This window comes from Charadrius vociferus, unplaced genomic scaffold, assembly GCF_000708025.1.
Source record: "Charadrius vociferus isolate BGI_N301 unplaced genomic scaffold, ASM70802v2 scaffold15, whole genome shotgun sequence".
Lineage (NCBI taxonomy): Eukaryota > Metazoa > Chordata > Aves > Charadriiformes > Charadriidae > Charadrius > Charadrius vociferus.
In genome coordinates, this window is record NW_009650064.1 from 5201795 (window position 1) to 5227335 (window position 25541).

A 25541-nucleotide genomic window follows, 5' to 3' on the forward strand; every position below is an offset into this window, starting at 1 on the left:
TCCTTTGACGGACTTTTTAATTACTAACCTGCATATCTTTCTAACCTAGTCTCCTTTTACAATTACATTGTCTATCCTGTTCAAGAGTTAACAAGACAGGAACCTATGCATAGCTCACATGGGGCAGCCAAATTGTTTAACAGGACTGGTCATCTCCCAGGAGCAGGGTTATCACAGACATGCTTGCATTACAGATATTGCAGGAAAGGCTTCCATCTTAGCTGCTTCTCACCAGGTGGACTGGTTTTCCCTATCTATATGCCTAGGGACATGGGGTGTCCCAATGTCAGTCTTTGGGCGGCACAACAGAAAAATGGGCCAATTGTAAAGTTTGGAGTTAACTTTTGAAGTCTTGTAACATTTGGGAGAAGTAAGATCTGGGATTTTGAAATGAACAATCTCTAGTTCTGTCTTCCATAAATATTTTTCACTTATTTTTATACAAACACATTCTTTTAGTATCGGTATTAAAAAGTAAGGTATAATATTGCCATATAAAATGCAGTTTTTCTTGCACAGTGCATTTAGGCATTTTCTAGTGAATGCTTAAGGGAAGACTTTGTTTATAACAGAATTAGTATAATACTGTGTTAAAACTACAAAGTATTAGACTCATGAAAGGCGATGAACTGACAGCTTGAGGGAAAAGTTTTATGTTTATATAAAAATCTGCTAATGTTAGTAAATCACATCTGTAAAGCACCTGTCAACTAGAAACTCCGACCAGCTTTTGCAGGTCTTCTAAATTTGGTCCATGAATGCCCACCCAGCCTTGTTCTTTCTGAAGTTAAGGAACGTTTGTCATGGAGTTCCTTTAAAGCAGACCTCGCTTTCCTCACAGCTCATAAGACAGAGGACCAAAACCACAAGTGCTGTGCAGCTCAGGACAGAGTGTAGCGGGCAGCCAGTCCTGTGTCCATAAAGAGTCCTGAGGGAGGCTTGGGAAGAGCACAGCTGCTCTCTGGGAGCCATTAAAATGAATTGAAATCAGACTGAAAGAATGGTCCAGAAACCACTAGAGACTGTTAATAACAGCAGTAAGACAGACCTCTCGATTTTTGTCACACCCTCGGCAAAACAAGGGCAGCTGGGTGCTTCTCCCTGGTAGGGAGCTGAACTTTGCTTTCATCTCTAGGAGAACAATGCCACCTACTGAACTACCAGCTGCAGCGGCTCCCTCCCACCCAATTGATGGCTGACCTTCCAGGTAGGCTTTGGCACAGAGGCTCTGGGCTGGAGGAACTGGGATGTGCAAGGAATTCCTCCTCTGCTTGGCAAAAGCCAGGCTTGCGCCGTGCAAGGGGATGTGATGCAAAGATACCAGACAAGCTGGTGCTGGAGCTGAAGGTAAAATGACCTCTGGGAAGAGGAGCTTTGCAGAAGGGCAGGGCTTCTAGCGTGGGCCAACTGCATGGCTCTAAAGCCACAGTATGGCCCGCTGCGGCCGGGACTTGGCCTCTTACACCCTGCTGCACTGCCTTGTTTGAGCAATACCTGCCTGAATGAATTCAGGCCTTCCCCATTCTTCCTTGCACAGTGGAACTACAACTTGAGCCTGACCTGAAAAATTCACACACGGCTCAGCTTATACAGCCATATATCCTTGGCAACAGAGATTTAAGTTGTCATCGGCTTTTGCCGCACTGATACATATCCTTGGAATTATACTGAAGACTTCGGCTTGTTTTTTGAAGCCCACAAAACAGCAGCTGTCAGATGGTAATGAATCAACCCTGTTAGAAAAAAAGGGTCTGTAAGGAAACACTGCAAATTTATAAACACTGGTGTTTTCTACATTGCAACACTCCCAATTAGTGAATCAAAAAGGTTTGGAAGATTTAAATTACACATCCCCGTTTTCTGTCTTGTTTTTAATCTAATTATAAACACTGAGAACAGATTTGTCTATTTCTATTGCAAATCTCTTATGAATTGCAATGTATTAGAATAATTCCAGTATTTGAGCTGCAAACATAAATACAGTTTTTGTGTTTAAAATTGAAACCTACTGGGGAAAAGAGATAAACATGTATATTTTGATCTTGTAATTTAACTTGTAAGTAGATTTAATGACTGTAATGACAAGTGAAAGTGTTTTAGAAATCTCATTTTTAAACTTTAGAACGTATATGCCCCAAATTGACACCATTAATAGCCTGTTCCAAACAGCACAGCTGGCTTCTGACAGCAGCCACCTAGTAATAGGTGAGACCTATAACAAGAAGTGTGATGGGGAAATAGCACAAAGCAACAGAGCAAACAGGCAGCATGAGGCAATTCAGACCACAAGGAATGCTGGATTTTAAGACAAAAACCTTCCATAAACAAGGAAGCAGTGGAAGAAAGAGCTGAGTATACAAGACAAGACGGGAAACTTAAAAAAAAACTGAAGAAAAACCAATCTCTTTGCTAAGATTAAAGGAAAGCTGACAAGAGAAGGGACTTCACTGAAGGTAAAATGTGAAATGCTGGAGCAGCTGAAAAGCTGTTTGTTGGCAGACGCAGACTGTCATGATACGTTTCTGCAACTCAAAATCAAACAGAAGAGGAGGAAATGCACACGTTGCATATGCACTGTAGTAAAATGTGAATGCTGGCATGCACGTGGAGCCTGAGCCCTTTGAAGATTCTCTGATTAAAGACACTGCTCTAGGAATGTTAATAAGTGCAGTTCTGCAGAAAAATAAATCCAGCATTTAAACCACACTCTGACGCCTCATGTAGACTATTGCATGTCTTTACTTCAAGCGCTGGGTAGTTCTGCTTATATCCTTTTTTTTTTTTCTTGCCCCTACTTCTTCTTCCTCTTCTCTCTCTCCTGTTTTAACTGCTTTCACTCTTGCAGTTTTTTTAGCAGGCATTTTCCACTAGGGAAGGTCAGAGCTCCTCTGCCTGGACTCAGTTGGAGGCCTTGAGAAAGGCTCAGAGAGCGAGTCATGTCAGGGTTATTCATTTGTGGTGTTCACTCACTTCAAAGTATGTTCATGGTTCCTACTCACTGGAAAAAGATGCCTCTGATGTAGTGGCCCAGTAATAATGTTATGCATACAAACTGCCACACAAGCTACCTGGTGAACATTGCCAAGTTTGTAAGGTTTTTATGCCACGTTATAGAAAATATCTTTAAACCAGGACTACTCTCCAAGTTATCTTCTACTCTGACAAGTACCATCCCCAGGCTGGCTCAGTAGTTGGAAATCACAGGCCTCAAAGCATCTGTCAGAAACAAGAGCTCTCGTACATCGTTTGTCTGCCTCTGGGCTCCATCTCGCGCTTCAGTCTGTTTAATTGGCATGAATCTAAGGGTCCTTCTCTCCCTCTATAGCCAAACTAGTCAGCTTCCACACAAGTAGCATAACACAAAGAATGGCTCCTCCAACCTTACCAAAGAATATTCCTCCTCTGCTCAGAGGAAATCTGATTCAGTCAGCAGGCATGAAAGACCTAACTGCACTTCTCAAGCAGGTCTCCTATTGCTTTGAGAAAGGAAGAGCAAACAAAAGTGTTGGCAGATTAATTACAGGCTACTTAGTTGATGTCATGTCCAGAGAAGGAACGTATCTGTGCTGAAAAAACAAATATCTTATTAACCGTTGTGGATAAATATATGTCAGATAGGATCCATTGGAGCGATTTGGTAAAGTAAGTAAGGACATAAATCCCACTTTGAAGAGAGATTTACGGCTTTACATTTTATCCCCAATGGCAGCAAGACTAGAGATGAAACTTCCATTGATTGGCTTCAGTGAGAGTTAAAAATAAACAAAATTAAATACCCTGACTACCAAAAAGCACAAAGGAGCTGCTCCTGCTCTGGAGAACAAAATGTCTAACTTTGGGTTATTTTCCGTTCGCGTACGCTGGCAATTTTTCCAAATTGGACGAACATTTCCATGGTACTGCTGTCACAGTTTAAATTAGTGTAGAAAATTAATTTTCATCCATGGTCTGCTTGAAGCAGTTGGCAGGAAAAAGCAATCCCAGATCGGGAAAGTGGAAAAAAGAATGTTTGGGTTACTATGGTTCACTGCGGGGGAGCCACCTTAACTGCCATGCCAAAATCTTCTGCCTCCAGAAACTGAGGAGAGAGAAGTACTGGAAAAAAACTTAGAGAGAGATGATAACGCATCCCCGAGTGACTCCACTGCAGTTGTGACTAAGGTACACAGCTGGATCCCCAGGTCCTGGTGGTATCAAGCCCTGGAGCATAAGAGGGTCAGGTCTTCCCACCAGCTGGGGCCCACAGCATTTCCCAGCCCAGCACCAGCTGGTCCCCACAGCCCATAACACAGACTGTTCATGGAGCTGAGCTGGGGACATTCATGCGGTGCCAAACTTTGACGAAGGGCCACAGAAGGAGGACCTCTCACCTAGCAGGGGCAGCAGGAATACCCTGTTTACAGCCTGCAGTGGGGAAGATGTTAGTTTGTTCCAGATGGCAGGCTTGCAAAAAGGAGGGCTTAAACCACTTACACTGAGTGACAAAAATCAGATTATCTGCTAGCCGATAACTGTAGCTATCAGGTTAGTTACAGTTCAGATCTATCAGCATTATTTATAAGAACCAAATTGATCAGGGGGAACTCACTATAAATTTCTGTGCTGGGAATTTCCCCCCCCCAGATCAGTACACGCTTAAGTTGTTCTCATGGCTTTTAGTGGTACGAAAATTAGGCAGTTAGTAGAAAAGCAGAGAGGCAGCTGAATTTTTTTAAAAAAGAAAGTGTTACTGAATTGGGGGGCTGGTAACAGAGAGGAGTCTGTAAAGAGGCTCTCATGAGGAGCGTGAGAGAATGTATGACAGTGACTGGCATTAGCAGAGCAGTCCTGTACGAGGATAGAAAACACAAAAGCTCATCTCTTGGAAGGATGTATCAGTAGATTTCCACCACATGACCAGCCAAGAAGAAGACAGATGAATACTGCTATTAGGACCTGTACACTCTCAACATTTACAGACTCGTGGTGGACTTGCTTTAGATAGAAACAGGGGAAACTAATTGTGAGACCCACCAAGGACTTACTGAATGCAGAGCCAAGGAAAAAGGAACAAGAAGCAGTCCTGCACGGCTGTGCTTATGGAGTTACCCATTCTCCTAATCTAATCAGGATGTGATGTGTAAGTGTGCTTACACGCCTTGCCAGGGGTAAATTAAGAAATGCAGTAAACCAAAAGCTAATCTGGTTATTATTTTCAGAACAACTTTCTGGATTGGAGAACCAATTATATACAACCACAGCTTCTTACCCTTCTGAACCAAATCCTACCACTCTATATTAAAGAAATGTCCTTTCCTAAGAGAGACCTGTAATCCAAACATCTCAGAAGGGTTCACAGCCATTGCAGCCAGAACATAACAGTGGACCCTTCCTATCTCTTGTGCCACAGCATCCCAGCTAGTAAGGATTTGATTGTTCTTCTCAAGAAAAGCTCAGTCATTAATATCATATTTCCAGTTAAATTGAAACTCTTAGATGTATTTTTCAAGGGTTCTGAGCAGGTAAAACAGGCAACTCCTAATTCAAAAATTAGAAGAGGGAAAATAAAGATCTTTATGAAAGTATAAGTAAATTTGTGTTTATTTGGCAAAGGAAGATCCGAGAATCTGATTCTGCCAAGATGTTAACAGACCAGAGATCAGAATAACTATTGTAGCTTACAACAGACAGGTCTCCCTTCAAAAAAATGGCACACAACGATCATCAAGTAATCATACCATGAACGCATTTGTTATGGCTATATAATTGCCAGTAATTAGGGTTATTAGAGGACAGGGGTTTACCCATTCCTTTTCCATTTTCAGTACAAATCCTGCAGGAATATAGAAATTTGAATTCAAGCATGAATTTGTTGATGATTTGTTATTCAAGGCAGAGATTTCTTTTTCCCCTGAGTGCAAATTATATTAGAAATAGGGTACACATTTCATTTTTAAGATGTTTTTCAAAGACGGCTCTCCCAAAAAAATTGTAAGGCACAGTAATAAAATGTTTTTCATAATAAATTTCTTAGATTCATTGAAAGTATTTATGTAACTGCAGAAAGATTTTGAATTTGTAATCATCCCAATATATAAACCAGATCTTTTAAGTTTGGCAGTAAACTAACCCATACTGTAGCCCATATCTAAACTCCATATGAAATACTTTTTGCAAATACAGTCTAGCACTTGCAAACCTATTAAAAAATAATCTTGTGTGCAGACTGTAGATGAGATGCATTAATTACTATGCAGTACAAGGGCTATTAGCAGGTAGCAGCTGGCATCTGATCTCTAGATTTTGGAAGCGTTGAGGTATATGTAAAACTTGTTACTCTAATTTGTAGGTATTATGCCCAATCCCATATTTAAGCTTAGATTTTCACTTCCATTTGTACAAATTGGTATTATTTCAGCTAATGCTGATGATAAGTATATATCAAAAAAAATCCCTGAAGACAAGAATATGCCCAGCAGCTATGACCTGCAGCTCTGTTGGAATTCAGGTAGCGAGTTTGATTCTAAAAATGACACATTTCTTTCAAAGCAGAGAGAAGAGATTAACCTCCATTTTTTAAGAAACTTGTAATTTATCATTTAAAGGCACGTTGGGGTGAAGAAGCCCTGCAGAGACAAATTTCCCAGCATCAATAAGAATGAAAAAACATCGTTTTAATACAAAAGTACACTTGAGTATTGGGGGAATATTATACATTTCAACAGACAGCAATGACCTATCACAGTATTTCAAAATTTCATGAGGTTTCTTCAAGAGCCCTAAACTCTCAAAGGTCCTCAGCACTCAACTTTTAAAGCTCTGTTCTTCCAAACTTCATTTTGAAACCATTTTTATCCCATTGTGTTGAGTTTACTTTTTTACAGTCATGTGAATGGGTGTTTTTGCTGATGCCTCTTAATGTAGACACAGAAAGAATATTCCTTTTGATTGTGTGAAGGGAGGGAAGAACAATCTTCTGATTCATAGTGGAGAATGATGAGGATTTAATCCTACAAACTCCATTGTGCTTTGCTGAAGCTGCTGCTGAAGCTCAGCAAAGCACAGAAGAAAGAAAGGGGCTGCTCAGGAAGACATCAGCTCTTCCATCACATCGCTGAGTGCATTGTGCTGGCGGGTGTCCATGGGTCTTGTCAGGGAAGGATATGCAAGAGATGGAGATCAACTGTGTCACCTAGGGATGCAGAAACTCATCCTGACTGGAGAGAAGCAGCTAGACATGGGTTTGAATTAGCTTGCCTCCATCCCAAATAAATAATTCAAACCCCAGGCTGTTAGTGACTCTCCTCCTGCCTCTCTGTCTGGGCCTGAGAAGCTCTTCCCCAGCAGCATTCCTCCTAAGCCTTTCTGTACTCCTGAACAAGAATTTTTCGGTGAATTTTTTGGTTAGCTGATAAATTCCCAAACAGCTCTTTCTTAGGACCTGATCTAGCATCATCCCATTGAACTTAATTAGAAAGAATGAACAGCAAATGCACCATACCTGAAAACAAGAGATTCTGACCATATTCAAATTAAGGAGACATAAATATTGAGGAAAGAAGAGTCGTACAATGGTCAGCGCACTAGCTAGGAATGCACAGCCCTTCTCAAAACCTGCCTCTGCCGTAGCTGTCTTGTAAGATCAAGATAAGCAAAGTTAATTTAAACTATCGGTGCAAGAACATGTCATATGTAAATGGGATGAAAGGGCTTCCATTCTTTACAGAAACACTTGCAAATGCCTTAAAGATGAGGATGCAGCTCGCAGCACTTTGGTAATTACAAAATACAAAAGTACCAAGAGGAGTTTTGGCAACTGGGCATCTCTGAACACCAGGGTCTTCTGCTTTGTAAAGGCACCAGTGGAGCATGTGGGTTTAATGAAGCTTTTAAAAAGCCTTGGTAAATTCAATTTCCCAGATAATCCACCTGACGCTCTCCCACCACTGAGCCTCCCGGTTCTGTGGGTAGTAGAGACAGCAACATTTGAAGCTGAGTTACAGCTACCCACAGGCTGAACAAAAGGGCTATCGAAATTATTTCACATAAAACTGGTTTTACTCGAAGTAGATTCCAGTAAAGAAAGTAGTAATACTTCTTAGCTTTCAATAAACTCATATTTTTGTACTTATATGTCCTAGTTGCCAGCTGTGATCACCTGTAAAACTTCTTATGCTTTTCTTAAAGCTCTGGGCATTGAAGACAAATAACTATGCAAGAGTTACAACTTTGATGTAAAAGTAGTAATAGTTTTCTAAGCCCTTGCGGCTGCACGGGAATCACTTATTCCAATGGTTTAAAGTTGATGCTCTAATACCTCAGTGTGTGGAGACCACCCACGATTAGGAAAACCTGAGGAAGGCAATCCTGAAATTTTAGCCAGATGATCCAAAGGACCAAGTTCATGCTGCTCTCATTCTGTTATGTAAATGATGTAAAGGCCCTTGTTACAGCAGCCAGTGGAGTCACCCCAGGGACAGATTTGGCACAGTGCCCTCAGTGTGCAGTTTGGGTGGAACCGAGCAGCTCCACAGAGATACCGCTGCAAAGAGAACTGGCTCTTTCCAGGGACTCTTTCTTCTTGTATTCCTTCAGTGCCTTCTGCAACAAGCAAGACATGCTTAGCAGTCATGCCCTGCACATATGCATACCAGCACTAAACTACTATAAAGTGACCAGACACTTTCCATTCTTTGAAGTTAAAATCTGGTTATTCGTTTCTTTCATGCTGATCTTTGTTTCATTCTGTTTCGTTACCATACAGAACCCATCGTGTGCTGGGAGATGAATCACTGAACTTTTGTTGCCTTTTAGCTCCTCTCTGTGAGTATGTAAAGCACTACACCAGATGCTGAGTGTCCTAAATCACAGTTTCTGTAGCTAAATCCACATTTCACAGCAGGTGTAGAATGTGGTATCTCTGGGTCCTAATCAGTCCCCCTTCTGTCCAAATCCTCACACAGCTGGAGAGCTCAGAGCTGAGGGTCATTCCTGGGGCCACAACGTAAGCTGTAGTTTATGCTTAACACAGGTTCCTTAACAGACTATATGCATAAAGTAAAACCAGTATTTCAGCAACAGATGTGATTTGTAACCATAGAACACCAGACTGTTGAATCTCCAGTCTAAACATAACCGACAGATGAGGACTCTCAAAGGCATTAGGTGGTTAACTAAGGAGTCAGAAATTAATATAGCACAAAGATATTAAATGCATTATACTAGACAAATGTTTGCAATTTAACATCCTTACCGCAGTATCATTGGTGGTAATGTATACCAACACATCCGAGTTGTTTCTGCCATTAATGTACCGGTAACAGTTCCACACACAGCTTATCAAGTAACCCTGCAAAGAAAAGGGATTTATTATTCTGTGCAGAAAATAAACTATATACATTTTTCTGTTAGAGCATTTCTATTCTTATATAACTAAGAATATGAGTCTGATAGAAGCACGGGACAGTCACTTTGCTGGTTGCTGTGACTGTAAGTATGTAGGGGCTCTGTGAGCAATCCAACACCATTCCTCATACTGATAGAGTTGGGGTAGTTCAGTCTTGAGTAGAGGAGGCTCAGAGGAGACCTTACTGTGGCCTTTCAATATATAAAGGGGGCTTATAAGAAGGATGGAGACAGACTTTTTACCAAGACCTGTAGTGACAGGACAAGGGGCAATGGTTTTAAACTGAAAGAGGATGGATTTAGATTGGACATAAGGAAGAAATTTTATGATGTGAGCGGTGAGATACTGGAACAGGTTACCCAAAGAAATTGTGGATGCCCCATCCCTGGAAGTGTTCAAGGTCAGGTTGGATGGGACTTTCAGCAATCTGATCTAGTGAAAGGTGCCCCTGCCCACAGCAGAGGGGTTGGACTAGATGACCTTTAAAGGTCTTTTTCAACCCAGACCATTCTGTGATTATATGTTTCTGTGATTATGGATACTTGTGTTGCACTAGAAGCCAGAGATACTGCAATCTAGATCTATCTGAATGAAGTTTAATATTCCAGATATTTAATATTACAGCCTACTTAATGCAGACCAATCGTTTTGGAAAGAAACAGTTTCTTTGAGCCTGAGTATAACTAAAGTAACATCATTTTGCGTATCTAACCTCCGTTTTACTTAAATGAGCAGGTCACATGCTGGTTTGCTTTCTTATACCTCTCTAGAAATATAGAGAGATATGAGCTCAGTCAGACACCTCGTTACTGTGCATGGGATACTGCGTACCAGCAGGTGTGAGTTTTACAACATAAAATAAAGGTACAAGTTAGATTGTGACAAAAAAAGAGGAGGTGCTGCAAATGCAGAATATCTCAGGGACAGCAGCAAAAAGTAAACAGAAACCAGTTTGGGATTCCTCCATGGTAAGGATGTTTAAATATTGTCAACTGGGGGTTATTAGTAGTAGAAAGTAGAAGCAAACCACAGTAAAAAGAGCACAAACATGCTGGGGACTGAAGAATCATCAAGCAAATTACAGGAAACCCTCCTTGTCTTGTGAGTGGAAGCCTGGCCAATGACTATGTGATGATCCTGTATGTCACCTGCATTGTTTCAATACTCTGTTTCATTTAATCTGATGTTAAATCAATGTATTCCGTATGACTGGAATGGTCTGGGGTCTTCCTATTGTTGCCTGACTAGAGAGAATTGCCAGTGCAAAAGTTTTTATTGAAATCTGAAATTATTTCTGACCATTTCTGATCACAAGCTTCACTAGTTTTATTCTTGGAGCTCACTTTGTTCTGGGCAGGGCTGCTGGCAAATAGCTAGTCGTCTCCACTTTTTTTTTTTAACTGGTTGGGCAAAGTGCTCACATTCATCATCTCCTTCACCAGCAGGATTGATTCCATTCTGGCCAGCAGAGACGAGCAAAGTGACTGGAAGGCCGACAGGAGGCAGTAACGCGTGCGGAGGAACAGGACTCAGATCCTCAGCATGTCAGGAACAAGGCTGGTGGGACTAAGGAGTTCCCTCTGGAGCTTTCTGCTCCCCACTTAGTCACACAAGACAGTGATGAGGAGAAGAATGTGTTTTGGTGGTGCCCAACTTATATTTTTACTCAGTAGATTCTGCATAGCAGTTCTTTCACAAACCTAGTGCGTGCAAATTAAACCACCAGCACTGCTTGGGTTTGCATGTGTGTCTCACTCCGAGTGAGTCATATTTTTGTGACTCACTTGCACTGATGACCTTCCAAAAGCCTCTTATCCTTTTGAGCTGCCCTGTGCTTCCTCCCTCTCCAGAGCTGTCACACAAGCTGTGTTTTTCGAGATGCCACATGACTCACTGATGGCTCGCTTGCAGATCAGGAAGAGGTTTTTTCCACCGGGGCCAAGCTGGCTGAAGTCCACTAAGTTTGCTTCCTCTTCTTTACGGTGTCTTACAGACCCTGGATGACTTGGAGCTGTCGCAGACTTTGAGAATACTTTCTACCATTAAATGGGGAGAGTAAAAGGCTTCTGGAGGGAGCTGAGTCTTAAGAGGTTAGGCTGGCTCTGAAGCCTGAGCTGCAGGCTATGCAAGCCTGGCCAAGGCTACTCAACCAAGTGGTGTAAAGGCATATACATCCATATCCATATCCATATCCACTTCTGGGGGAAACAACCCATCTTGGTAAGAAACCCTTTACACTAAGCCTACCTATTTGCAAACCAATTTCTGTACTCCTCCTGTTAAAATCCAAACTGAGGGAAGCCTTGTTTCAGATAATACCGTCTTATCTGGGAGAAGCTAGTGGGAGATTTATTTTTGAATGTTCCCGTTCCATTAAATGCAGTGAATAAAACACATTTAACTGCTCGATGAACCCCTACAGCTCTTCCAGCTCTGCGCCCTAGCTCTTATCAGCCCTTCTCCTGCATGCACGGGCTGTTTCTCAGTGGGTGCTGACCCACATATGGCTGAGAGTGGTGGCAGCTTCGAGCATGTCCTTGTCCAAGTGCTTTGGATATGTGCTGCTGGCCTGCAAATCGTGAGTCATGGAAACGTGCTTCCTCAAGCTGTAACTTCTTTAAACTTGTTCCCATTCACTGTTTTCTACTGCTGCTGCTGTACCATTAAATGGGATTGCTGATTCAGTTACCGATTTTTTTCCTGAAAAACTCGGCTGAGGTTTCCGATACTACTTTAAAATGTGTGGCTGGACACACAGTATATAAATATATCGATTTTTCTCTCAGGAGACCAGTGTTCACATTTGGAATAGGCCCTATGTAAAAGACATTAAAATCACTTGAGCCTAATCCACCCTTAGCAGTATTCCTACACACCACAGCACAGGCTGCTGACAGATGCCTTTTGGGGGGGGGCAGCCCCAATAGCCACCACATGAAAGGACGGGCGCACAAGAAGGGCTGAGCGTGGAAACAGGCACGGTGCCTACTCCCACCAGCTTTCAGTCCTCCTGTCTGAGTGGTGGTAAACGACTTTAGCCCCTCAGGAACTGAAACCCACAAAACTGTATAACGCTGCCTCTCGCCGTTGGTATTGCATACGTGCTTGTGAAGCTGCAAAACAGCAGCAACCTACTGCACAACTTCTGCTCATCAGACACGTGCCCGAGCAGCTGACGGACCGGCATGTTTGTGGAAATTAGTGGTTGCTGTATCCTGCCGTTTCTTGTAACGCAGCAAGGAAAAGTCTGTGCTGATCTGGGTCACAGCAGCCCTCTGGGCAGCTCCCTCCCTGGCAGCAAGCGCAGGGTGAACGCCGCAGACCCGACAGAGCCCCCTCGGGTTAGGAGCCGTCTGCACCGAGTCCCGTTTTATTCTCCAGCTGCTTTGAATTTTCTATTTGCAGAGCTGGGCTGGTCTTCGCTAACTGGTAAAAATGAGATCAAGGTTTCTACACAAACTGAAATTTAGATGAAGATTTCAGAGGGATGCTAGTGGCAGACCAATTAGCCTCATGTATTTCACATGTCGGTGCTGCAGGAGAAGAAAAAATGGGTTCCCTGTGCTGATAAAATCTGCAATTAAATCTGTCTTCTCAGCACCCTAGAATGTGTATCTTCTGAGTATAAAAAGGCTGTACAAGAATCATTCCTTATAATGCTGTGATTGAAAAGAATTAATGATGTCAAACCAAACCCCTGGCCTGCAACACTTTAAAAGGCACCTTATACAGGCCAGGACATCACCTCTTGGCTCACAGTCACACATACAAGGGTAAGCAATTTAAAGCAAATGCCCCCTGCTTTAGAGAGGGGTAGGTCAGTCCTGTAAGTACCCTGCCCCCAGCAAGCCCAGTGCTGGGACCTGCCCCAGGCTTTCGTGGAGCAGGTGGTAACCTCGTGGCCCTGTGCTGGCCATTGCTGGGAGCAGGAGTCAGAGCATAGCTACTGGGGATGTCTTCATGGTCCTGACTGCTGCTCCATTGCCCCTGTGGGAAGGTAGCAGAGGCTGGGGCGATATGCTGCAGGTCAGGGTTAGCCCTGCCAGGAGGTGTCCCCCTGGGCTGAGACACGAAATCTCTCAGGGTGCTAAAACTTCTCTCAGGGTCATAAAACTTCATTCTGCATCACCCTTTCCCATCTGCTGAGGACACCAGGACATGCAGAGTGGTCTCATTCCCAGGCTCAACACCTCATACACAGAGATTATGGACATATTACGGAGACCAGGGTTAATATTCAGTTTGCCAAAGTTTGCTGATGCCTGTCTCACTGAGCTGGAATACTTTTCAGCTGCCTCACTGGCAACTGCCTCTTCCTACCTACTTTCCAGAAAAAGAAAGGCCAAAAAAGAAGACAAGAAGAGGCCCTACTCAGCGGCTGCAGAGTGCTCAGGGCAGCTTGGTTTATATTGGTTGTGTCTGTGCTCACCTGAGCCGAGCTCATTTGGGCCTGGGGGCTGTGCCCATGGTGGGGAGGTGGAAGACTCAACCGCTGTGTCTCAGCAGCTGGGACTGGCCAGAGGAAACCGAGGCCCTGCTCCCCAGACCAGCTGCAGATGAGGGCATGATTCTAAAGCCACTGTGTTGGCTATATGCCATTTGAAGTCCTGCGTATGTGTGTACAAATACATTTATGCTGCTGGATGTCCTTCCTCAGCCAGATAGGAAGCACCTATGTTTCATGGTATGTACCTCTGGTTCAGTTTCTAGACAAACACGGTAAATGGAATAACACTTTTTGGTCTACCCTGAAAAAGATTCTGTGTGAAAGCACCTGAAATACCCATTAGCTGCTTCAGATCCAAGTAAATCCTAAAGACTAAAAAGACAAGTGCTTGTGTGTGGTTAGCTGGCTCACTTTCTTACTACCCTCTCTTGTCCCCCCCTTCCCTTTCCACAATCCCATGACTGCAACCACCATCTAGTGCTGCTGTATCTTGATTTCTGCTCAATAGTGTTTTTCTTTGCATGTAGCTTCACCCAAAACAAAAGTATCATAACGCCAAATGTTTCTGAGGAATTATGTGATTCTGTTTCATATTTCCCACCAGCTGAATGCAGCTTTTCCTACTGTAGCTTTTCCTAGGTTACAATGTTTTGGTTTCTCTCCCTATTTCTAGTCAAACTCCAGAGGTAGAGGGAGCTCGGGCACATTTTTATGCACAGTACCTTTTCAGTTTCAGTATATAAACGTGGTACCATCTGTTAAGTCTATCAGTGATAAAGTGTTATGCGTATGATAGTGTCCAGCTTTCTTTTCATGGAGCAGATTCCATAAATCTGCATAGCAGCTCTTCTGGAAACATAAGAAATTCAAATGAAAATGCTAACTGGAATTTAGCGTGTGTTTCTGTGTGAGTCATATTTTTCGTTTCTCATTTGCACGTTAATATGTTGCTAGAACGAGCAGTATATGAGCCATATAAACTCTTAGAAAAAACATGTGATAGCCACTTTAAAATAAAATAAGTCTTTTGCACTATTAATTTCTTAGGTTTCTTTTTTCTGTAGTAAGTATTTTTGCCATTGAGATTTTAGTTGTGTTTTTTTTTAAATAAGCTCAAGACTTCCTTGCCATATTTACCCCAGACCCCCCTGAGGTAAAAACGAGCCTTGCATCTGAGAAATTTAAAGAGCACATCCCTGTGGCACCTGACAGATCTACATATTTATTACATTCATAGATCTTTCTTAAAAGTGCAAACAATCAACTGTACGGCTGTGAACATATAAAGCCAAAGGGCTAAACTGTATTTCTAAATTGCAGAAGAAAAGTGAATATCACTTCCAACAGCACCTTAAAATACCCTGCCTCATTGGTTTTGGGTGGGTTTTTTTTCAATTTTGAAGTAGCTTTAATAATCTAATCAACCTCTTTTGTCACAATAACTTTCCCTGTTCATGTTGTCCAATGTGTTGTCTGGAAGCAACATCCCTGGTGCCACCATGGCTCTCTGGGACTTCTCTAATCTAATGTGTAATTGCTCTGCAGAGAAAGAGCAAGAACTATTCTGAAATAGAACCCAACACAAGAAATACAAGACCAGCAGCACTGCGCTGTGAGAAACTTGCAGAAAAGTGCAAGAAGAGGGCTGACATACCAGTGTACTTTCCAAGAGGTCCAAGGGTCAGGAGACTGGTTGAGCCACAGGTGGTTGTTTTACATACGTTGATTTGTCGAATCTTATTTTGAGTTCCTTTTGGACTTCTGCCCTGCACGACAGGCAGGGGCCGACCTTGCTGACCTGTGAACCTGAGCATGGGGCCTTTCTGGATGTGCTGGGCGATGCTACATTTCCCCTCCATCTGGTACTTGCTACCTCCAGCCCTCTCACCTGTGAGGTTTGCGTAACAGCAACTAAATCATCACTCCCTGTGCCCTTTTGCTGCCTGGTGTGACAATCCTTTATGTTGTCCCTCCCAGGAGGGATTGTTTGAATCTATTTACCTGCTCTACAACATCGTTTTTGAGATAGGGCACCAGAAGTGAATGTATGCTTCCAGAGGTGGTAGGCATCAAAACTGGCAAAGAAATCTTTACATTTCTGGGTTTTCTATTCCTTTCTTGATATTCTTAGGAACTGATTTACTTGTTTGACCAGAACTGAGCAGTAAACTAATATTTTCACAGGTCTATCTATTACAGCTACAGGATCTCTTTTTCACACGTCACACTTAGTTTGGAGTCCACTGCAATGTCTGTGAAACAAGACTGTGCTTCCTCTGTGCCCACCACTTACAATTTACCACCAGTGAGTTTCTCTGCCATTTCATTGCTCAGTCACTCAGTGCCATGAGATCCTTCTGCAAAGCTTTCTTGGCTGATTGTTTTTGCTATTTTGAATGGCATTACAAAAAAATCTTGTTAGGTGTCCTTCCCCTTCGCAGACATTTTATGAATGTACCAAACAGCGTGGGTCTCACTGTTGTAAAGACTGATAAATTAACCTTATTCTCTATTTCCTAGCTACAGTCTGTGAGATGACCTTTCCTTTTGTCCCTACACATCTTAGGGTATCTTTTAAAGCCTTTGATGACAGAATCTGCCAAGCACCTTTTGAAAAACCAAGTATCACAGGGTATCAACAGGGTCTCCCTTGTCCACTGGATGACCTACTCCTTCAAAGGATTTATGTGTCATGAGCTTCCCCCAACAAGCATCATGCTTCCCCATTGTGGCCTATACGTTCATGTGTTTGTCGATGAGATTTTCTGCTTTTTTTCCCATAATGTCTGTCACTTTGCTTTGTATAGCTGTCACGCTGCCTGGTCCGTGGTGCCCTAGATCTCTTCTGAAGCCAGGCCTCTCACCAGGGAACATTCCACCCATGACCAGAAGTAGACTTCATACGCAGTAATGCACTTACCTTAAAAGCCAAAATGATACTTATGAAAAGGAGGATAATCACAACCAGACACGTAGGGTTCACAGACATAATCTCTTCCTTGTAGGGTAAATTGGAGGGCTGCATAAGCAAAAATAAGCAAAAGACTGTTAAGTTAATGTCATGAGTCATTTAAGAGTCGTTCAATTAGCGCACTCTATAATTAACAGCTTACAAAACTTGCTGTGATCTACTAAATTGGGAGCTCTCTGCACCAATAACCAGTTTCAGTAAGTTTGGCTTGAACAGGTATCGCAAAGACTCGTTCACTGGAGGGCTGTTCGGTTTGCCTTTTGCTTTGTGTGTGGTGTGGGCTGTCTTCTCCTCTGTGCACGCTGGGTTTGTATCTGACACAAACTAGCAAAGGACATCTCTCTGAGAGGTTTGCAGCAGGAAATCGGCCATCTCGGGCAATGGCAGGCAATTCCTGCCCTTATTAACTAATCATTATGTTGTACTGGCACTGGTTGCCAAAGACGAGTAACAGCTCTTCCAGAAAGTGAAAGCAGGAAAAGCTGGACCTAAATATTTGATCAAAAGATATTGGGTCTATTCTGCTCTATCTTATTTTGGCCAAATTTGGACAACTTCTCCAGGAGCACTTGTTAGTGCTGCTGTCTGAATGTATGCCCCATGGAGGCGGGGGTCCCACAGGAGAGCAATATCATTATTTCAATTCGAAATGTGCTCCAGGTCCATTTGTTGTCTCATACATGAAATGGAGGTGACAAAATTAATCTTCCTACTTAGCGTAGGCTCTAGTGAGTTACAGTTGTGAAACACTTTAGGATCACTGGCTGAAAGACAACCTCTAAAAATATTTTACTGTATTTGTTATTGCTTAAAGAAAACACACCCTTTAAAATGAATGTTCCAAATCATTTTGAAATATTGCAAGGCACAAGTTCCTGTTTCAGTTAGAATAAACCATTGTTCACAGACAGAGCTGTTCTCCACAAAAGATAGCTCCGCTGCAACACTTGCTCATTATAACTGAGTGCACGCAACCCCCTTTTCCCTTACAGGTCTAATTACTTAACCAGGCCAGCTCTGCATCCTTGTCAGGACAATTAACTAGACCGAGCTATAACTGTATTCTTGGCGATGATGGTACAAATCCAGAGTAACCTCTTAATACCCCTTAGACCAGCACTTGGCCCAGCGCATCAGGAAATTCTCTTTTTTTTTTTTGACAGCTGCTGGTGAGAATAGCTCTTTATTTAGCGCTTCCATGAACTGTTCAGAGTGGTTAACATCAACAGCAGCTGTAACCCTTTGCAGAAAAACATTACATAAGCACATTTTCCGCTTCTTGACAGCAGTGTTTCTGTGCCTGCGCTGAATTTCATGGCTGAAGTTTTTATCACGTTATCTTCTTTGTGGAGGTACAGCTTTTGTAGGAAACTAGCTTGCTATAATTCAAGAAGTTGCTGCTTTTTCTTTTTTTCCACAGAAGGTTATTGCTAAATATAGTGGATGCGGTCACCCAGAGACCAAGAAAGCAAGAGTGTATGCCAAGAAAAGATGCACTGAAAAATAAACACAAACCTTATATGCAGAAAATTTAAGTATCAATGACACAGCCTGCCCTCCTGCAAGCAGGAGGGAGGCCATGCATGTGGTTAGAAAGTCCAGTGAGTTAAGGACAGTTACAGTAAGACTGCCCCAAACCAATATTTTTAGTACTGACCTGCCATTAAAAAACTAGTCAAATTAGTTTGTGAATGTAATAAAGAACTCCTAGTGAGGCTTTCATCCTCCTACACCCTGTTTTTTGGGAACCAGTCAAAGACTGGATGACTGCATGCTGGGGTCTTGGCCATAACCTAATGGCCTGTTTTCAGATGTCAACTCAACCAGGATTTGCGTGGGGGCAAGAGCGGGGAAGGAAAATGACCAAGTAAGTTCCGGCTACCTTGAAGAGCAGGAAGATCTACTGGAGCCATGAGCCCTGCCAAGTCTGGGAGCAGCACGTGCCACAGGGTAGTGCCTGGCCCTCTCGTATACCAGCAGTATTTCAGGTGAAAGGACAATAATTCAGCACCAAAAGCAGCAAGCCAGGAGACCACATGAGGAGCAAATGCTGCAGTTTGTCCTCTTCAGGCTCAGCTTTCTGGGTCTCTGTCCTAAAGAGATGTGAGGTGTAAGCAAGCCCCAACGAGGCCATGGGTGGCTGTCCTCACCCACAGGCACCTGGGACATCCTGGTGCGGGGTGTGAAAACCAAAGCTGGCCCCTCCTGGAGCTTCCCAGCTTGCTGTGTGGGAGAGAAAGCTTTCAGGGCCGTGGTGAATAGCCCAGGGGCATCGGGTCAGCATGGAAGAAACTCCCTTTGTTGTTAACAGGGCTGGTGGCACCTGCCCACCAGAAGACGTTTAATGCTGGCTTGCATGGGCTGGCCTACAAGCCGTCTGATCTTGTCTCACAGCTGCAATCCTTTCAGTGCAGTAGGTAAAGCAATTTATAAAACCTGCAGCTTCTGTCAAAGAAGCAGGAAAGGTGACGGGAAGCATCTCAGCTGGCTCCAGGTTTGCCCAGTGCAGGCACCATCATGGTTCTGGTGCCATCAGGTGGCCCTTGGGGTCTGCCCAAGGCAGCAGCCACTCCCAAAGTCTCATTCACTCCCATGGAAAATGGGTACCAACAGTGACTCAGATGAATCAATCAACTATTCCCTCCACTGACTGCAATTATAAGATTAAACACTGATGTGGGTATACAAGGTGGGAAGAGAAATTCTGCTCCTCTGCTGGGGGTTTGCTCTCCTGTGGGGAGACCAGTAGCTGAAATCCTGCTGCTGGGAAGGCCCTGGGCACCGGGCGCAGTGCTGCAACTTCTGGGAAAGGCTCAGTGTCAAATGTTGTGCAAGGTGTGATGCAGCTGAGACTGAAATATGGCTGGGTGGGAAAAATCAAGCCCATCACTGGGAGTGCAGGAGCGATTTTGCAGCAGGACATGATGAAATTTTCTATACAAACGAGGTACTTTTAGTGGTGTGGCACCGGCATGCTAAAGTCATAATTAAAGCGTCATTTATAACCTTGTCATGGACAGGGAGCAGGCTGCATACATAATAACATACTCAGTAAACTTTCAATTTTAAACACATTACTGCTTATACATAGCAAAGCTCTATTAGACACAAAAAATAATCTAAAACTTGCATGGAAAGTATATTTGTACTGCATCGACATTGTACAAATACACAAGAAGAATAAAAAGTGCAAAGCTGTTGCCCTTTCTCATTCCCTCGGCTTGCTTGCATAGCCTTTCACGTTTTACTTTCACTTGGACCACAAAAAATCCCCTTTAAAAGGTGGTGTGGATTCTCATTCAACAATTACAAGCCTCCAAATATCAGAATCTTAAAAAATTGAAAGAAAACAGTAATGTGTCTGTAGAATTTTTAAAGCTCAGCTATGAAGTTAGTAGTACTTCTTCTTTAAAAGTATAAAATGGCATTAAAAATGTCAGAAAGAATATTCCTTTTTTAAGCTTTGGTTTGTAGGAATAATTTCTTTAGGTTTAATCTCTTTTACATTCTCTAAACGTTTCCCCTAGGATTTAAAAGTGTGACTGATACCACATGAATTGTTAGACAGCAGCATTACAGGTAGTCCCATAGTAAAGCTATTAAATATACTTTCAAATTTTCTTTAGATGAACTGTAATAGTCCTGTACTTTAATAAAAACAAAGTTTGCGTAACTCTGTTGCAGACTAGCCTGTTCTGCACCTCTGCAACAATTCATTTTGTATGCTGTTATCAAATGACAGAAGACAAAGTGTTTAATTTGAAGGCTTTAGAAAGCTCATATATCCAAGATTTAGTGGGGCTAAAGAAACAAAATGTGCTTCAGGTCACACTGCTTTAGACCACTACTACTCCAAGAACCAAAACGATTTTTGTTTTGCACACGCTGGATTTACTTTATGTGAAGGTTTTTGTTTTTCTAGTGACGATGATAATAAGCAAGTTGTCCAACATAACCCTTGGGAAGTTTTATCATGTGATTGCCATACAACATTTCAAATGCTAGATTTGTAACATCTACTTATTTTACATGACCCTTCATGCTGAGGTGCTCTTGCAATTTATGGGAATTAAGTGGTACACCTGTGTGCAAGTGGGTATTAAAAGGCAACAAAAAGTTTCCAAAGACACTTGTGCCTCTGAAAGCAGCAGTCAGTATAGGCTGACATTACCAAATGCCCCGTGAACACAATGTTCTGTATTTTACAGTGGCAACATTTTCAGCTAGGGCTCTGCCTAGCCTATTGATAGGTACTCATTTATCATCCTGCTACAAGTACATGGAGGGTTTCACGGTAGCTTGCAACTCATCGTGGACAGACTGAAATCTGGCAGATGTGCGCCAGGGTGAATAGATAACATCATTCCAGATGCTAGCGTAGGGAAATAGAAATGGTCAAAAATATGGGGTTTTCACCTTAGAGCAAGAAAAAAATGTTCTGCTGAGAGTGCCAAATATATTCTATTACCTAATGCATACCTTCTTCCACATTTTCAATAATGGATTTGAAGAATGATTGGGATTTTTCATTTCCCTTATGGAGCTGTGCTCCCTAAAATATCATTCCCCAAATTCAAAGCAGTTTTAGAGGACCAAAAACTGTAAGAATGCCAAGAAGAAACACAATCCTCTTGCTTGCTTTCTGCCTGTCTTGGCAGACCTCTGCAAAGGGGGTGAGGGCAAGATGACTCTAGAGATTATTTATAAATCACCGGGAGGGATCACACCCAACTGGCATGACTCAGGTCTCACCTATGGGGACAAAAGTATTATCTGCAGTCTTGATCTAAATGCGGTGTTTAAGATGACAAATCTATTTACCATAAGTATTATTAAAAGACAGGGAAACAAGTCCATGGGTACAAACCTGGTTAATAATATTCAAGTGCTAGATGGAATTATTGCTAAAAATTTCAAAAGCTTGGTTTTAGTTTCATTTTATTGTGTGTCTGAGTATCTGATACCAGTGGATGTGATCCTCACCTCTCCCTTTTGCTTCTACCCCCTCAGACAGAGTGTATTTGCTCTGAACCAAAGGCAACCTTTTGCCAACTGATGTGGCCCTTCCAGGTAAGGGTACGAGGGGGCCTCTTGTGGTTGCGACCACAGCTAAGACACAGGAGGCATAAACAGCTTCAAAGCTGATGCAAAACAGCTTCAACACAGCCTCAAAACTTTGTTGAACAGGTGACATTAATTCTACAAAATTCATCACAGCTCTTGCTAGTTTTTACCAACCGCTAATCTCCACTGCGAATGATAAAATAGAAATGACTCCGTGTTTCTAAATGAACTTAACTTGGACTAGCTTTTAGCTACTTATTATCATTATGCCTCTCATCTAATTTAAACAACCTTTTAATACCTCATTATTCTGCATATGAAAACTCTAATAGCATCACCTCTCGGTCTCCTTTCTTGGAAAACAAAGCAGGAAAGCTGATTGTCATCATGCTATAACGTATCCAGCTTTTATATAGTTTTTGGAGGAACTTTTCTGCATGTTTTCTGACTTTTAAGCATTGTTCTTTACACCCAGAAACAGACAGATGAAATCTAGTCACCAACTGAGGAGGAAATTCTCCTCTCCATTACAATTCATTGCTGGTTTTTTGTGTCCACAAATCCCACAAGTCATTTTTGGGAACAGCAAAAAAAACCCTGGCGACTCTTGTTTTGGCACTTAGCTCTCCAGACTGCTTACAGGGTCACTGCATCACAGGTACAATTGCCACACTGTATGCTCATTTATATTCCTCTTTTTTTTTACATTTTCCACATTTAGCAGTGTAACACACATTAATGACTGATCTCAGGTTCTCAGTCAGTTTAGCTCACACTGATTAATGGCTCTGTCCTTAGTGTTATTTACTTCTTCATTAATCTCTGTGTCAGCCACTGGTTTTATCAGAAGTGATTTTGCTGGGAAAAGGCACAAGTACTGCCTCTGGGAAATGTAGAGATGTGCTCACTTTGGGCAATAGGATCTTTCAGAGGATGACACAGAATAACTGGATTAGGCTCCTGCTCACAACCTCCTGCTAGAGGACTCGATCCCCCTAGACAGTGAGAGTGGGGAAGGTCTCCCAAGGCTGACAATAGCCTTTGTGAATGCCCTCTTGGATACCAAGGTTATTAATGGAAGTCAGGAAGAGCATGAAACCTAGTGCTGATTCCGGGAGACCTTTGTCTGCCCAAAATAGAAACTCATTGGCAGATGGTCGGCTTGACCACCACCCTTTGCAATCTGCCAGCTAACCTCTCCTAATCCATTTGATACATCCTTTATTGATCTGGTGTTTTATTGTTGCTCTGAGCATCATGCTGCGAAGTCAAACGTCTTGCAATAGTCTATTATGCCCTTGCCCATCTTTATTGACAAAGCCAGTAATCTTGTCAGGGAAAGAAAATGAGTTTGCCTGCAGGACTGATTTTCCGTGAAACTGTGCTGGCAGTCATTAATCATATTCCTCTGGTCTAATCCGTTATCAATTGACTCTCGTCTCAGCACTTCTGTTATTCTGCTTGGTAGCAATGTCAGGCTAATCAGCCTATAATTATCCTGGAAATCCCCCTTGCCCTTTTAAGCACTGACAGTTTAGCACTCCTGAAGTCTTGTGGCATTTCATTACCAGTCCGGAAAAAGATTTACGGCAGCAAGACAAAGATGTGTGCAACCAGAGGTTTTAATGCTCCAGAGCAGCAATGCGGCTCACAAACCGCCCTGCTGCACCATTCCCAACACCTTGCAAGGCCTGCTCCTTGTATCTCTGCTACGGAAGGGCCTGTTTGCTTTTTGTCTGAAGGAACAACAGTGATGTTTTAGCAGACATTTTGAGAGAATCAGCTGCTCGTTGCCCTCTTGGTGAACCAGGTCCAGATGTGGCACCAGGTTTTCAACAGAAGAGCAGGGGCTTTTCGGCGCGCAGGTCCCAGTCTGCTCCCCTCACGTTCTCACACAGTGACCAAGGCTGAGTGAAATCTGGTGACAACTCATGCTCTGGGAAGGGGGGGGAGTTCCTGCAGCCCCACAGACACTTGTGCTGTGACCAGAGCAGGGCTGGCACTGAAGCAGAAGCAAGGGACTGCAGGCGAAGGATGGGCTGGAAGGCTCCAGCCAGCTGCAGTGCCAGCTTCAAGCACTCGCCAAGCTATGGATATAATTTGCTCTTTTCCACTTGTATCTCTGAGAACCTTTTGAATTACTCCTCTGCTTGGCTTCCAGTGCAGCATCAGCCATGAATGCAGGCGGGTGTTAAATAAGGCAAAGGATAACAGGCCCCTGATGCATCCCAGCTCTCGCTCGCTTGACAGATTGCCTCTTCCCGCAGATTTGTGTGGCCACTTATCTGCCTGCTGTTTCTCATTACCTGTTATTTATACTGCCCTAGCTAGTTTTCCATCTACATAACAAAGTTCACAGCCAAGCTAATCTGTATTCAGGTTCTTAAGGCAGAATTTCAGACACAGCAGCAGTGTTAGCTTCTCCCAGAGCTCTGCAACTCCACCTGAATCTTGTCGGACACAGTATGAGGTCCTGTGATAACACAGTCTGGTGGGCTCTTGTCTTTGCTGTGGGTGGTTGCAATCACAGCCTGTAAGCTTGCACAATACTGGCTATGGATGTTTGGCCAAAGTAGACCATGGCAAGAAGGCAGCCTCTAGTTGCCCCTAAGACGGAATCCGGTAATATTTTCTATCAAAACCAAGCCTACATTGAATCAAGCTCCTGCCTTATGAAATCTGTGTTAATGCCACCAAATAAATTAAAAGGAGCAACAAAACATCCTTGAAATAGCACCAAAAATATGCCACTGGATATGAACACAATAACTCTGAATCCAAAAGCAATTACTTATTATCGGTCTTGCAATATGAGCCTCATTCTAAATGAAGTGGTGCTGAGAGCTTCCACAACATTGCAAAACTCCAGAGCTCTGCACAAATATTGTGATTAGTTGGTAATGTAACATTGCAAGGCTGTTGAACACCAACTAGCAAGGACTGAGAGGACTTTTCAAGGGCTGCGTAGGAAGTCAACAATAAACCATTGGCTAGAAACACAGGACAGATAGTGCACCTTGCACAGTTTTTTTCCCCCAAAGGCTGGTGAACATTGAGTGATTTACCAGTTGGCGGAGGTAGTCCTGGATTGTGCTGGGATAGACGAGTACACTGATGGCAACCAATGTGTTGAGAGCAAAGTCAAAGATCTGGTAACAGAAGAAAGGGATGATCCAAGCTGCATGTTGCTAAAAAGGAGATAAATTAAAAACTCATCAGCCACAAATTAAAATAGAAAGTTATATGTCTTTCTGCACTAAGATCTAAGGAATATTTGACACAATGTATTACATTTCATGAAGCCATAAGAGAAAAGAACTTGTTAAATCAGCTAAAAGAAATATGACATTCAGCCAAAAGGGTTGATGAAGCCAGCTTGGCTGCTGAACTGCAGTAATACGTGTGGTGTAAGTAAGTCTCACGACGACTTGTACTGGGACATTTAGAAACCACATCACACACTTTTTTCCCCTAATTAATAGGATTAATATTGCGAAAAACCACAGGCTTGGGAGGTGAATGGGAAAAAAAAAACCTTTAATTTCAGTAGGAACAAGATTTAGTTCTCTGAATTCACAGTTTGCCCAGGGCTTACTCATATTTGAAACTGCAGACAGTCAACACAACTGGGCAGTCCTCGTGCCTGGAGCATGGGGCCCTGGGGTACCACTGAT

At 42.8% G+C, this 25541-nt stretch overlaps 1 protein-coding gene across 1 annotated transcript in view; it reads right to left on the reverse strand.

The window, feature by feature from the left end:
- LAPTM4B (lysosomal protein transmembrane 4 beta) overlaps positions 1-25541 on the reverse strand; it is a 45924-nt gene that overhangs the window by 9772 nt on the left and 10611 nt on the right. Inside the window, exons 4-6 of the mRNA XM_009891921.1 lie at positions 24933-25055; positions 16753-16851; positions 9233-9328 (exon numbers count right to left, since the gene is read on the reverse strand). Coding sequence (XP_009890223.1) covers positions 9233-9328; positions 16753-16851; positions 24933-25055 — 318 coding nt within the window. The remainder of the gene's footprint in view (positions 1-9232; positions 9329-16752; positions 16852-24932; positions 25056-25541) is intronic.